Source organism: Thunnus thynnus, chromosome 16 (assembly GCF_963924715.1).
Source record: "Thunnus thynnus chromosome 16, fThuThy2.1, whole genome shotgun sequence".
NCBI lineage: Eukaryota > Metazoa > Chordata > Actinopteri > Scombriformes > Scombridae > Thunnus > Thunnus thynnus.
Window position 1 is genome coordinate 23,721,479 of NC_089532.1, and position 15,361 is coordinate 23,736,839.

Genomic DNA, 15,361 nt, shown 5'->3' on the forward strand with positions numbered 1-15,361 from the left:
CTCGGCCCCTTGAAACATGTGTTGCAGCTTGTCTCATAAGTGTGGACATGATCAGATTGTCCCAGCGTTGCTGAATCAGGTTGAACCAGTTTTGGCCACTCACATGATAGATTGTTTCATGTAATGTAAAGAGACAAAACAGCTCCAAAACTTTACAAATAGTGAAGAATTTATGGCATGACGTTGCTGTGCAGTTGTGTAGAATTTCAACAATGCATTTCCATTTTCCTTAAGATGTGTTTAGTGCAGTTGGATATCTCAGTATTTTCCCAAATGCAAAAGGATGGAAAAATCTGCACACTAATGTATGAGGAGCTGACTAACTTACATTATATTTACTGAGCACAGATGTTTTAAATGACCAGGCTCACATGTCTTTCTCTCTCAGGGCTGATCCTCAAGAAGCTGTTGCACACTGGGAACTCTCTAAAGGTACTGTTCTGACCTGGGTTTACTCTGTGTTACCTGTCAGTCACAGCCCCTAGATCCTAGTCCTCCCCGCCTCCTAAGCCTTGTCTTCTTAATTTAATAATGTTGGGGAAGAAAAACTAAATGCTTCAAGTGATACACACTTATTTGGATTCTCTTCATACCTTGTCTCTCTTCTCTATCTCTCATCTGCTCTGTAGATCCGCCGTGAAGGTGTGCGCTTGTTCCTGCTGTGGATGCAGGCACTACAGACTAATGCGGAGCGTGAGCAGCTCTGCATGTTTGCCTGTTTGATCCCTGGCTTCCCAGCACCACTCTGCCACGGGACTCCACGCACCTTGGACACGCTGATCAACCCGTCGCTGAGTTTAACAGAGAGTTAGTAGAATAAACACACAAACAAACACAGTGGGGACAGAATGATAAATGAGCTTTCATTAAGGAAATGAACCAGTCACTGTTGCACCTTTTGATATAATGGATATGATTGGAACCACAATCTACAGAGACAAGTATTCAATGTAATCTCCCTGCTTCACCCCCCTTGCAGCTCAGGTGACCCCAGAAGAAATCACTCCACTGGTTCCTCCCCAGTCAGGTGACAAGAACCAGGAAGACCTCACTGCTTATTTTCTAGAAGCGCTACTGAAATACATGGTAAACCAGGTATTATCATTATTTCTTACTAACAAAGCTAACAGAACATAATTACACAATAAGAATGCTCTGACTCCTTACTAATGCTAAACATGTGGGAGAAACCAGGTATTCTATCAGCTACTGACAAACATGATGGTAGATTAAGTATTCATTTAATGTCTGACTAGTATCACTAACCCTTTATACAAGTTTCTTCCCTTATTGACACAGCTCTTGTGTTTCCTCTTCTTGCTGCTATCACACTCATGCATGTACACACACACACACACAGTGGCACATTCTCCCTTTAAAACAATGGAGCTTTTCTCCACTCAACCCTATTTTGTGTGCGTAATGCCCTCTTTATAACATGAGCTTGTTTGTCTTTGTGTGTTTGTGTGCATCCACCAGGCCAAGTCTCTTGAGTGGCGTTGTAAAGACAACCATGAACGTGGTTTCAGCTTCCTCTTTGGTCACTTCAGGAAATTTTACCTTTCACACATCTTTCCCAACTTCGCCATGGAAACCAGCCTCTACAGCCCCATACTGGGTCAGTACAATGAAATCATTAAGAGCTACTTGTGAGCTTCTACTGTAAGAACAATACGATCTTGAAATATGGCAATCATAACATTTAACTTTTATAAATATAAATTATGATTTTAAAGCATATTGAAGTATTTTGATAGCACCACCGTCCACCTAGAAACTCATTGGAGTACATTGACAGAACAGGAACATTATTTATTACTGTACACAACCTAAAGATCATTGTCTGTCCTTGCAGATGTGCCTCCGATGCGTTCTAAACCCTACTACAGCGTGGTGCGCAGGGAGCAGGACGGTGGTGAAACAATCTACTGCACCAAAGAGAGTTTCCTTCAGGCTCGAGTTATCTTCATCCGCTGGCTGGTTTCCTTCTGGCTGGAGCCACGACCCAACACACACACACACATCCCAGGAACAGAGGGAGAGAACGTCCCCAAGAACATACAGGTAACACACACATATTGTGGTAATAGATAGTGTGCCAAGTAGTGGTTTGAGTCACTGGAAAGAGTACTTTATCATGTTGACATCACTGAAGTGGTCAAATGTGAGCTCCTGTTTTTGAACAAGGTAGAACTTGTTGTTTAGAGGGTTTTTCCTGACAAAAACCTACTACACATCAGCTGGTTAGAACTGCAAATGTAAAAAGGCTGGTGAGAGATTAGACAAAATTATATTAAATAATATAAGAATGTTCCATAACACCAGCTTAGCACATTTGAAGGGGAGCTTTTAATAGCCAATATGGACAGGAGGAATGATTACAGCGAGGAAAACTTGTTTCAGTGTTGTTTTAAGACAGGCCTTTAAGAAATTATTTTCTGTCTCTTATTCTTCTGACTTCTACTTACTTTCTTACCTCACTGTATAACTCTTCATCTCCAGCGAGCAGCAGCCGGACTGGCTGCTCGCTCTGCAGGCAGCTCAGACGACAGCGGTGGAGGAGGTATCCGATCTGACAACCACCTGGAAGGGAGCGGGAGCTCATTAGGACCAGGAGGAAGCAGCATGGGGATCTGTGGGGGTTCAGGGACTGGGGGTGAACCTGAACAGAGTCACTCCAACACATCTACATTGACAGAGAGGGAGCCCAGCTCCTCCTCGCTCTGCTCCATGGATGAAGAGCAGCTAACAGACATGGAGGTGGTGAGGAGAGTCCTGACCAGCTCCAGAACCAACGTCAACTTCATCACTGAGATCTTTAGACAGGTGAAGGAGAAGTGATTTTATTTTTTAGTAAGTGGGGGTGTAAGACAGTTCGACACAGTGGAACTGAAACATATTATTCAACAATGTTAAAAATATAAATTACAAAGCAGGCACCGATAAAAATATGCAATGATATGTCCACATTTGTTGAGGATCTACACAGTATTTTTCTAACATAAGTATAACATAAGAAATGTCACGTGATAATACTTATATATATATATATATCTGTTTCTACCATCATAGGCCTTTCTTCTTCCCATGTGCGAAGCTGCAGCAATGCGAAAAGTGGTCCGTGTTTACCAAGAGTGGATCTCCATGGAAGACAAGCCAGTGTTTATGAAGGAGCCGGAGGAGGGACCCTATCCCATAGCCACTGCAAGTAGCATGGATACAGGCTCTCAGCTTGGAGACAAGGATGATGAGGTGAGGAATCACCTGAAATCAGAAATATAATCAGCCGGTATTCAGGTGGGCCATGTGAACAGATCTTGATATACACATGCGACATGTACTACTTAAGCACTGCTAGGTTTTTTCACTCTGAACCAGCCCACAAGGCATTTTTACAGGTAGTCTCTGAGAAAAGAAAGAACAAGACTAGGTCAAAACCTAGTATATGGATAGACCATGTATGAAAGGCTAGAGGAAGTAGTAGTTCGGACTTGGCAAGTTCGACTCAGGAATACAAACTTCCAAGGACAGGAGGACGCAGTACAATTATTCTTCAGTTGGAGCAGCAGTGTTCCTGCTGACAGCAGCAGCTCAGTTTCAACACACCTGCCTGACTGTACTGTGACAAAATCATCTCAACTCAAAGCTCACACTTTTTTTCTCACAAAAAAATAACCTCAGTGACAGAGAGATGAGAGACCATCATTTATCTTCCAAAAGGAATTATATCATATATCAATGTGCTGTGGAGACATTAGAGCCAGTGATAAATCACCAAAAAGCTGACAACAGACGTTTACCAGCTGCTCTCACCCGACCAGTGGCTCTGAAACATCTCTGACATTTTCAAATAGGTGTTATTTGGATAAACTGACCACATTTTGGGAATCTAAATGGTTATTTTCTCACCTGGGCAAAAATATTAAAACTTAATAAAGTGACATATTAACAGTCCTACAATGAAAATTACAACAGCTTTTAGCCTGGCTCAAAGTCTCTGCCATTGCTGTCGGTTGGTGCAGGTGCAGAAATGCATTCTGGGAAACTTGGCTGTCCCAAGCTTCAGCTGACCAATGGTGTAACTTCATCACTCAGTCACTCAGTCAGTCAGTCAGTCAATCAGTCAGTCAGTCAGTCAGTCAGTCAGTCACAGACATTCGTGTTTATAGGGCTGGCCCTGTTGTTGCAGTTATAAAGACAATGAATCCTGGGCTTGGAAAAAGTTACTGTATGTGCTCCTTGAACCTTGCTGATGTCAATGTCAAAGATCAAATTCTTCCTCAAAGACTAAATATTTAACATAAACAGATGCCTGTATTTTCATAGGTAATTGTGACTAAACTTTGTGTGTTTATTTTCTCCTCAGGGAAACAAGGCGATTGACAGTGAACTGTTAGAGTACAGTGTTCATGCAGGAGTTCAGACTACACTACAGGTTTGGGTCTCACAGGCACTTACAGTGTCTTTCAGTCTCACTCATATTCACACACACACACGGGCAAACATACAGAAACATCTTATTGTTGCAGATTTGTTGTTTCTGTTCCTCATCCACCTTGTAGAATTGTGCTTAAAAACCCATTTTACATCCCAACTGCTTGTCTCCTCTTCAGGTCTTTATCACCCACTCCTCTAACGTTTTCTTACTGGAGCCAGCCAACGACATCAAGATCCTTTTAGAGGAGCATGTCGACATGTGCAAGAGAGTCTTAAACATCTACCGCAGCCTTGTCATGCATGAGACCATGGACCAGAAAACATGGTAAAAACAAGAGCTGCACAGTTACACACAATAAATTGCACTTCTTGTACTGGTAGACACAATGAAACAAGGAAATGCCATCTAAATACATGTCAGTGGTGTCATGTCATTAAAGCTGTTGTCACATCTGCTTGTTTTTTGGCGGTCATAGGGAGCAGATCTTACTGGTTCTGCTGAGGGTGACAGAGTCTGTGATGAAAAGACCTCCATCCATCATGCCTCCAGGCAAGAAGAACAACACACTGTCAGGCAGATTGGCTGGACCTATCTTTCAGGTACTATCACTATTAGACACTAGCTGGAGATATATTCTTCATGATTTGCAAACTTAAAGTTTTGTACAGTATTCCAGTGTTATTTGTGTGTTGGGAGTACACAGTAGACAGGAGTAAACTGTATTACTGTTTATATTCTGCTCTTATAAAAAAAAAAAATGCCTGGCTTGAAGTGCTCTAAAATACTAAACATAATGTTACCCAAAACAATATACCAAAGCACATTATATCAGTGTAGACTGAGTGATATAATCATCTAATTAAAGAGCAATTTATTTGAATATGATCTTTGTCTCAAATTAATCTACCTTCAATCTGTGCTGCCTTCATATCTTCTACAACAGTGATGCTAATACAATCAATAGCACTCTAAAACATAAATGGAAGCTCTGCTTACACAACAGTGCGGTTTTATTGTAAAGAGCATGTGTTGTCCTACAATCATAAAAAGCATTTAACTACATGCTGTTTTTTCTGGATACTACAATGAATTTTGATAGTGAACAGGTATGACTCAGCTGACTTGTATTTTGTTTTTATGAGTAGGGAGCTGGAATGTACTTTCCTAACATGGCATGTCTTTATTTCATCACTTTCTCTCTGTACAGACACTGATAGTAGCCTGGATTAAGGGGAACTTGAACGTCTACATCAGCAGAGAACTGTGGGATGACCTCCTCTCCGTCCTCTCCTCCCTTACCTGCTGGGAGGAGCTGGTGACTGAGTGGTCACTCACCATGGAGACCCTCACCAAGGTGCTGGAAGTTACTATACTTTCATCATGTTATCCTCCAACCTTTATGTTAAGAAATGAATAGTTGTTGAATTAAGAAATTTAATGTAGAACAAGTCAACTGAGTTTTTTTTTAAAATTCACTTACTTACTACAACATGTGCACATAAAAAGGTCATTAGTGAAGTAGAGGATGACTTAAATGAAGGAAGCAGCACTTCCTTTCCTGTTTTTATGCCTGATCATTCTGCTTCTGTATTCACTTTAATTCTATTTCTCACATGCTCTGCCATTATTGTGACTAGATTACATTCAGAAATCTTTCTGATGCATATTTCCATTCTCTCAGCTTATGAAATATCTGCTTTTTGCCTTCAAGTACTAGTTAATAAACTCAGAAAGTGTTAAAACAGTGTGTATTTCTCCGTGTCTTAGGTGTTGGCCAGGAACCTGTACAGTGTTGATCTGAACGAGCTGCCTCTGGACAAACTCAGTGAACAAAAACAGAAGAAACATAAAGGAAAAGGTTGGTCGGTCACTAGAGGCCTTTATTGCCAGCAGGCACGCAGAACTTCCTAACAGGGGATCTGAAACGCAGCCAGCTGTTTTTGACATTATATAACCCTGAGCCAACTGCAACGCTGCAAAGGAATTACAATCTGTTGACACAATATGATAATCCTTAGTTTGATATCCAATGTGCAAAAAGTCAAAGGTTAAAGGCTTACACATTGAGTTTCCTCCTTTGGCTGCCAGAAATTCCACACAACTTCTCAAAGGTGACCAGAATGAAATTTGTAACAATATAAATGTCAGTTTGATATGAAACAAAACAAGAATGAAGAGAATTGGAATATTTACAAAATATAGCAAAGTATAAACCATGAAATAAAAGAGAAATGCGTGCATCACATCTTTACACTCGCTAGCAGCTCTCAGCGAGTAGCATACGTCCTTAAATAAGAACCGGTGAATGTGTACTGTACAAGACATTCTCTCTCAACTATGTAGGTATAGGTTCGGAGGGCCAGCGGCAGATTGTGGATCGTTCCTTCTCTAAAGGCTGGAGCAGAGACCAACCAGGACAGGCTGCAGCCATGAGGCAGCGAAGCGCCACCACCGCTGGCTCACCAGGCATCGAAAAGGCCAGGAGTATAGTCCGCCAGAAGACTGTAGGTCAGTATCCCTTCTCTTAGACGACGGTCCTCCTCAACCTAACTTCTTCGGTAGTAGTCAGTTCAGTATCAGTCATGTTTATAGCACAGACTCCCAGACGTCGCTCTGTGTATCCTGTTTAAACTGGCTGAGATGTGTGTCTAGGTGAGTGTTGAAGGGGAGCATAATAGTGAAAAACTAGCATCCTGTCTTTTCTCAGGGCACTGTAGACAGCTCCTCTTTCTTCTCAAGTCCCTTTTATTTGACTTGACTTTGTCTCTCCTCTTTGTTTCTCCTCCTGCCTGTCTGCCTGACAGGAAGTTGTGTGTATGCTTACTGTCATCCCTCCTCCCCAGCATAATCTTGTTTATGTCAAGCTTTCAACTGTGGCCATCGGTGTGAAACAAATGGTCACACCACACGATAAGATATTAATAGGTGTATTGCCAAAATTGAAATAGTAATATTATACATTAGTCAAATAAAGTAATAGCACTCCATATAACATACACATGTATTTTCTTAAATTACATGTTTGCCATTTTTTAATTATGATATACTTTGTGTGGAGTGAAAAATGACAAAATCATTGTAGATACCATAATGCCAAGCAAATGATAGAATAGTGTTGGCAGGGTGTCTGTAGGCTCTAGAAATATCTCAGTAGTATATTTAATAACCCTGAATAAAAAGACCACTGCTGAGCAGCCTCTCAGGGTCTGTTCTGCAGTTTAGCATTACTTGTAGAAGCTTTAAAGTTTCTCACTGTGTTTTCTCTGTGAGAAATGGGTCCGTTCATGCTAACTAACATTCTTGCAGGTCTGCAGACACCGTCATTTTGTTGTGATTGAAAGCTAAGTGTATCTGACTAGCTCTAAATAAGTAGCTTGTGTATTTTGGTCATGAGAGGAGATTTTAGCTGTACAGAGCGCCAAGCTGCTGCCTGCCTCTCACTGTCTCACTGTCTTTCCTCCAGAGCTAACCCTGTCTCACTCCTCCTTCACTTTCCCTGTCTCCTGCCCTCTGTGTCTGTCCTTGAATTTTCCTCTTTTCTACACTGTCCTGTGGCCTGTCTGTCTTTTCACTCATTTCTTGACTTTCTCCCCCAAAATACCTTTCTATTCTTTGTCCCTTTGTGTTTTTAAAAAATTTTTTCACCAATTTTTCTTGCTCATTCTTCTCCTCCCAACACTCCATCCACTTAATGCAACCTCTTTACTTCTTCTCTACCAATGATCTCTTCATCTTTTCTGGTCTTTCTTTTCACTCACCTTATTTTCATTCCTTCTACTATTCCACCCTCACCCATACATCCACTTTTCTCCCACTTACCTTTCACCTCACATCAACAATGCCCTTCTTTTCTCTCTTGCCTCCGCTCCTTAATTGCTTTCCTCTTCTGCCTCACCCCACACACACCCCCGTCCCCTCCCCCTCCCCCGTCCCCTTTTCCTCTATTTCTTTTCTATCTTCTTCTTCCCACCTCTTCAGCCCTGCGTAGCTGTTCTACGGGGGACTCTCTGCTGTCCTCAGCCTTTATCCGCAGTGCTAAGAGTGCTCCTGCTCTGGCTCCGCCTCTTCCTGTCCTCCTCCACCACCACCACCCTTTACTACCCCCCCTTGCCGACCAGCTGGCAGGTACACACTCTTTGCACTACCTGTCTGCCTGCCTGCTGTCTGCCTAGAAAACTTTAAACGTCTGTCAAACAAACTTTATGCTTGTCGTCTGTGTCTTATCAATTTCTCTGCCTACCTCTATGGCATTACTGAAGCAACAGTTTGCATGTGGTACATCCAGAATCATACAGCATTCCCTTTTTTTGACCTGTGTCTAGGCCGACTAGTGAGAAATGCTCGAACGATGCATCATGTGTGATAACTCATCAGCATTTCCATAAATTTTGCATGTGACAATGGATGAACAACTGCATATTGTAGCACTCTACTTGAGATTTTTGTCATTATAAAAATAGAGGAAAATTTGCTACCATCATCACCATATATATAGGTGTTGAAGGAGGGATGTAAACGTTGCTCTAGAGAATGGAAATGTCATGAAAATGGGAATGAAAAATAATTCTGTTCAAATTGAAATGATTGAACTGTGAAGGTTTAGCTGAAAGCAAAGTCATTAACAGCAGCAATGAAGCACTTTGACTGAAGAGTGCTTTGTATGCTTTCGTATATTTATGAGACTATAAACCATTTTTTATCTGAAGCACAAACTGAAGAACAATGGCATCTAACATTTTGATTTTGCTATACATTTATTTTCATAGTATTTGATGTTAACAGGTAGATGGAGACAATGTCTCTGTTTCTGTTGTTTTCATGTTTGCATGAAACCTGATTTGCATGTTTTCCAGTCTGCGGGTTTCTTTCTCTGCATCTTTTACTTGTCTGCCTGCTTGCATGCATATTCCCTATGCCATTTCATTAACTCTGTCTCTTTTCTCCCCTTTTTCAAGCATACAGTATTTCCCCTTTGTTTCTGCACCCATCTTGTGGAGCTTCCTACCACTGGGGTTTTCTGTGATATTTATTTTAAAGCCATTTATTCTTTGGATGGCATTTGATTTGACTCCTCTCCTTCTGTTCAGTAGGCAATGTTGACGATTTTACTTTGATCATATCCTCCGCTTAAGTGCTTTTACTTAGATATTGCCTGTTTGTATATGAGTGTGTGTGTGTGCGTATGTACATATTTGTGGAGGTCCAACATGACCATCTGCCAAATAGACTACTATGGGTTAAATCTATGAGCAAGGAGTGTGTCCAAGCCCTTAGTGGTATGACTTTTCCTGCTTAGTGTAATCTATTATTTCATAAGATTTTTACTCATTATGTAACTATGAGTCAGTTGCTATTAGATTGGCCAACGTCCTGAATGATCTCAAATTGTGAGTGTTATTAAAGTATAAATTTAAAGAGTGAAAGAAAGCAAGAGACGTTTTTTTTCTTTGCAGGCAGGGTTCGCTCTACCCAGACCACTGCTAATATTGAGTTAAACTGAAATGTATAATGCTCAAAAAGTCATAACCCAAACAAATGCTGCTCAAATTTATATCTCAGAACTTTTTATACTGAGACCGATAAGATCCACATCCCAGCTTAATAAATACCAATGGCATATCTGTTTGGATTTTATCCCACCAAGCTAAACCAATTTATGAACATGATATAATGATTTGATTTGTGACCACAGATTAGATTTTGGCATTCAGGACCATGCCCTTAAGCTTTGACAGTATTATAATGTCTTTTTTTTCCAAGTCTTATTTACTTAAAAAATGGAAACTCTTGTGTTTTCTTACATAGCGTCTTGTTATCTCGTCTAGCCACTTAAGAAAACATGATCATCAAAATAGAACAATGATCATACTTGAGAGAAAACTATGTTTGCAGATTTATGTATCTTTTTATGTTATTTTAGGTGTGTGTATGTCTGTGTGTGTGTGTGTATGTTTGTAAAATGTGTATTTACATATGTGTGCATTCCCGTTTACCTCTCCTCTAACCTCCCTTCATTTATCTTCATTTACTAGACCTCGAGGACCCGCCAATCACATTGACGTCCCGCCCGTCTCGGATGCGACACTCTTCCCAGAGCGACGAGGCCCCGCCCACCTCCTGCTCTGAGGTGTTCCAGGCAGTGGCTTGTGAGCTGGATCCCCCGGGCCCTTCCTCTCTTGCAAGGAGCAGCAGTGCCTCTGATATCATGGAGCCTTTCATCGCAGAGCGGGTCAAAGGTGAAGACCCACAGAGGGATCCCAGTTTGATCCCGAACCCCCACCACCACCACCACTCCACAGCTACTTCCTTAATCACAGCCAATAGCCACACAGCTCAACCACTCCCACACCCCCTCCACTCCTCCTCTCCCACCCCTCTTACCTTATCCAATGGTGTTGTTTCCTCTACCTCAGAGGGACAAGATGATGGTAGTGTATGTGACCAGTTCTGGCACCAGATTGGCTCTCAAAGCCGAGGTTGTAGTTCTGATTGGGTAAGCGACTGGGATTCTGCCTTCAACTTCTCTACTGAAAAGGAAATCGATGCTGAGGAGGGTGAAATAGGGGCTGTGGTAGAGGAGGACGATTTATTCTCCTCTATTCGGGACTATTTCACTCACAAAGGAGCTGAGAGGAAGGAGGAGACAGGAGAGAGAGATAGTCCTGCTCATGCATTAGAAAACAATGCTGTACCTTCATCTGTACCAGTGCAAACCGGGATAGCTAGAACACAAATAGAATATACAGGACAGATGGGACAGGCAAGAAAGGTGGTGAGAGGAGAGGAGAGACAGATTGTGACAGAGGACAGGCAGGTAAGTAAATCAGTGAGACACAGCAGTGTTGATTCAACAGAGGAGGGTTACACAGAGCAGCGGAGCATCTATGAGTGTTTGGAGTTGCAGTGTCAGTGGCCGTCACCCAATGCTAAAGGAAGCGCCAGCTTAGAGAGACACACTGGGGAGAAGGAGAAAAGGGGAGGAAATACAGGAAGAGGAGCTGGGTGGGAGGGAAAATGTGACATGCGAAGGGAACTGGGAGACGAGAAGAAGGATGATAAAGAAGCAGTTGCAAGCGATAGGTCCAGTTTAATCAGACAAGACAACGTAGTAGAATCTAGCATTGAACCAATTCAAACTCCCCATCCTGTTGACCTAACTAAGCCCAAGATGTCCCGTAGTAGCGCCAAGAGGCACCATTCTGGGGGTGTCCATGTCAGCTTCCGGCCCTCGACCGAGTCTGTTCAGTTCCACAACCCCCTTGAGAGTAAAGAGGCCCACTGGAGAGCCAGGCTGCGCCGCCTCAGTCACTTCCACACTCATAGCCACTCAGCTGGCGAGAGGCAGGGGTCCGGAGCTGGGGCGGGGTCAGGGGGAAAGCTGGGAGCAGGGGGTGCAGGTAAGTTTGGCTCTGTGGCAGGCATTGGCCATAGAGTAGGGGCACATGAGAGATCGGGCTCTGGGACTGTTACAGATAACAGTGGGGCGGGGGGCATAGCAGGTGCTGGAGGCCTGGAAAACAGGGCTGGGACTGGAGCAGGAGACAAGGACAAGCAGCAGCATCCTGGATCCTGTGCGGGATCCAGTCCGGGCCCTGAGGCTCACTCAGAGGCCTTACCAAGCAGTTCAGGTTCCTCTGGTGTGTCGTCGGGGGTGCGTGGCCGTTTGGGACGCTCTGCCTTACGATCTCGGGCCTCCCGCTCACGCTCCCAGGAGCCTGGCAGCACTGTCTCACGGCACCACCAGGGGGCTCTTCTTGGTGGCATGTATAAGACTGTGGTTCACGCTCTGTCCTCCAAGCCCCGGCCCCGAGGTCAGGGGTCATCCCAAGGCTCGTCGCCACAGCGACAGGGCCGGGCTGCCATGGGTGACGCGTCGCTAAGAGACCTCTACTCCCATGTCCTGGGCTACTTTGGACGAAAGACGACCACGCCAGGTGAGGATCGCAACGAACGAAGCGCTCACAAAGGGCACAACACCAGTAAAGTCCAACAACAAACTGCGGAAAAGACAAATACTCACAAAACACAAACATCAACAACTCTCTTTTCCTTTTTGGCTGTTCTTAACTGGTTTGTTATGACGGAATGATTTTTTTTTTTTTTTTTTTTTTGGCTGAAACTCATCATCTTGCTGCTGGACTGAAATTCAAATTCCCTGTTGATGTGTTTCCTCTTGAACGTAGCCCCTCCTCCAGCCTGCCTCCTGTTGAGGACCCCTCACCCTTCCTCCTCCTCCTCCTCCTCCTCCCCCTCCTCCCCCTCCCCCCATGCCTTCTCACTTGTTCCTCTACCTCAGAGGTCCCCTCCCTCCTCCTCATCCTGTCCTCTACCTTCTCAGGGGCTGTGGGAATTTAACCTCTTCTCCTTCTTTCCCCCTTCTCCACCTCCTCCTCTCTCACCTCGATGTTGCATGCGTGCCTCCTTCGCCTCCTCCGCGGACTCCGGCCCCTTACAGCTACACAGAAGGAAACAACAGTCCACAGAATAAAATAAGGCACAGATAAAAGAATATGGATGTGGCTATACATAAAACCTCATAGAAAGTCCCCAAATGTTTTGTGGCATTTTCTGTTTTAAAAGCTTTGTGTTTTACATCTACATGTGTAGGTATGAAATTGAGTTTATAAAGGTAAATCAGTGATGTGAATTATTTTAGAAGAGTCAGCACTAGTTGCTATGTATATATGTAGTTTAAACATATTGCTGTAGTTCATACTCAGACCACTAGAATGCAGCATAAGCCCTTATGTGAGAATGGCCATCTTTATAATGGTGGCATATACAATGAGTTTAAATGGATAGGAAAACGTGTTCAAATCAGCAATCTAGTATGGTTGTTTGCCTTGTACACTGCCGCAGGATAATATCAAGCCTGATGATTGGTAAATGGCATGTTTCAATCAGCAGTGCAAATACCCTATTTCTATTCATTCTAATTCTTGAGATTAGCAGACTGCAGAATTAGGGTTAAATTATTTTGTCTTGAAAATGAGACCTGAGCACAGTGATTCATTCCATCTGAATCTGTCTTGATGTGGAATTACTGTTTCACAGCCATTTTTTTCCTCACCTTTATTCAGATGTGTTTCTCGCTGACTTGTGCCAAATGACACTTACCAGCCGCTTGCAAGTTTCTTTGGTTTGTCTACTTTTGTGTTAGATGTGTGGGATTTGCCACAGTAGATGGCAAAATTATTCTGAATTGATTGTTGACCATTGACATAATTAATGTCAACAATTTGACAGCAACTTCACTTTTACATTTTTATAACCGTATTTCTATCAACCCCAGTGATCTGGTAGTCCATGCAGACTAAAGCCATAAATGATGGGCTGTGGTTGTGTGGTTGTCTGGCTAGCTGGCCTTGTGTTTAACTAGTTTAATTCTGTGGCTGCTGATGTTTATGCATAATCCTTGTTCTGTGAGCACAGGAGCCTTCTATCAGGGCTCTACAAGTTTAACCACACAACTTCACAGATCACAGCACTAAAAAAGTTTATGCACAGTTTATGCTGATTAGAATGAGCTTACTCAACCAGATTGGAATTGTTCCTGTTAAAGGGAACCATGTATCCCATGTGTATATTTCTTAAGTCCTCATAAAGGAATTGACATGGAAGCTTAACGGTACATCCTTTTTCCATTGGCACAGCTGCTTGAGCTGTGGTGTACTTAATTTTCCTGCTCACAGCAGCTGATTATTTTGCTGAACTACAATAACCCCCACATTTAACCAAGCTACGTCACTGTTAAGGTCAACTGATTGGCTTAATATGCAAGAAAGATAAGTGCTTCTTTTCAAAAGACTAAAGCTTTTAGTAGTATTGTAGCTGCTTTGTAATCCAAGAGTCACCTATCAGTTCTCTGATCTGCTCTGATGCGTTATGCCATCAGAGTTGTAATAAGACCCATTGCAGTGTTTCTAAACCTATTTTTGAACTATCGCGCTTACAGGACAGCAGTGAGCAAGTCTAGTGGATCAGCAAGAAAGCATGAACTATTGCTTTGCAGAGTTTGAGGGAGTCATCATCAATATACAACACCATAGAAGCCCCACATAATATATAAATATTTCCATTGCTGTTTCCAGTATATATGCTGATGTGGCCCGGCAATTCAGGCAGTGTGGCTTATTTTCGGAGTTAGTCTGATGGAGTGCTGAGACAAGGCTATCCATAGTTCTTATTCATCTAACATTTGGGAAAAAAAGAGTAGATTATCTTCAGTGATATCCCTTTCTAGAGACATCCCGGGTAGTTACGTAAGCTCAACCTAATTGGCTGAGCACATACAGTACTTGTACATTTTTATTGCACAGATCTGCAAAGATGAGTTTTCAAGCTTGTAAAGCCATTTAAGAGGACAAAAGCTGTGTGAATGAAGTGTAGTGTGAGCTAACATCTACTTGGACCATAATACCAACCCATTTATGATGTAATTCCAATGTGGAATACAGCTTACACGTCAGCATTTATTTACTGAACCTTTGTTCATGTGCCATCTGAATTTTTTAGACCAGCCCTTTGTGTCATAAATGGAGCTCACTCCTGTTGCTATTGATGTCATGGCAAATAACCATTACAGTCGAATAATACATGAAAAGTATACATGAAAAGCATCATGGTGCTTAACATCTAGGCTGGAAGTAGACATCTAAATAAGTCATTTTAGTTGTGGATACACAGTATTGTTAATGTTAACAGTTAATGCTTGAGAAGATCAGCTCAGTTCCCCAGAACAACAATTTGGACTTTGTTTTTTATTGGTAAGTTTGTTTGCTGGCAACCTCAGTTCCCTCCATGTGATCACTGTGGTGAGATGACCAGTCCACGTGTTATGACCTTCCCTGAGTGATGTAAGGCAGTGCAGCTTGAACATAAATCTGTCTTGTTTTGTGGTAAGAGGCCATGGCGTAAGTGGTT

The 15,361-nt window shown here is 42.6% G+C and overlaps 1 protein-coding gene across 8 annotated transcripts in view; it reads left to right on the top strand.

Moving 5' to 3' along the window:
• Positions 1 to 15,361, top strand: part of ralgapa1 (Ral GTPase activating protein catalytic subunit alpha 1) — a 70,954-nt gene that overhangs the window by 5,842 nt on the left and 49,751 nt on the right. For 4 of the 8 annotated variants that reach the window (XR_010931841.1, XM_067614196.1, XM_067614199.1 and 1 more), the window contains exons 5-19: positions 389 to 432; positions 630 to 807; positions 980 to 1,095; positions 1,480 to 1,618; positions 1,856 to 2,064; positions 2,503 to 2,826; positions 3,073 to 3,252; positions 4,367 to 4,435; positions 4,614 to 4,762; positions 4,914 to 5,037; positions 5,646 to 5,792; positions 6,206 to 6,296; positions 6,782 to 6,946; positions 8,417 to 8,563; positions 10,471 to 10,674. Coding sequence is in view for 7 of the 8 variants with exons in the window: in XM_067614196.1 (XP_067470297.1) it covers positions 389 to 432; positions 630 to 807; positions 980 to 1,095; positions 1,480 to 1,618; positions 1,856 to 2,064; positions 2,503 to 2,826; positions 3,073 to 3,252; positions 4,367 to 4,435; positions 4,614 to 4,762; positions 4,914 to 5,037; positions 5,646 to 5,792; positions 6,206 to 6,296; positions 6,782 to 6,946; positions 8,417 to 8,563; positions 10,471 to 10,674 (2,286 nt within the window). In the remaining variant the exon portion in view is untranslated. Of the gene's footprint in view, positions 1 to 388; positions 433 to 629; positions 808 to 979; positions 1,096 to 1,479; positions 1,619 to 1,855; positions 2,065 to 2,502; positions 2,827 to 3,072; positions 3,253 to 4,366; positions 4,436 to 4,613; positions 4,763 to 4,913; positions 5,038 to 5,645; positions 5,793 to 6,205; positions 6,297 to 6,781; positions 6,947 to 8,416; positions 8,564 to 10,470; positions 12,373 to 15,361 lie in introns of all 8 variants that reach the window. The other 4 variants (XM_067614200.1, XM_067614202.1, XM_067614195.1 and 1 more) reach the window with 3 other exon arrangements.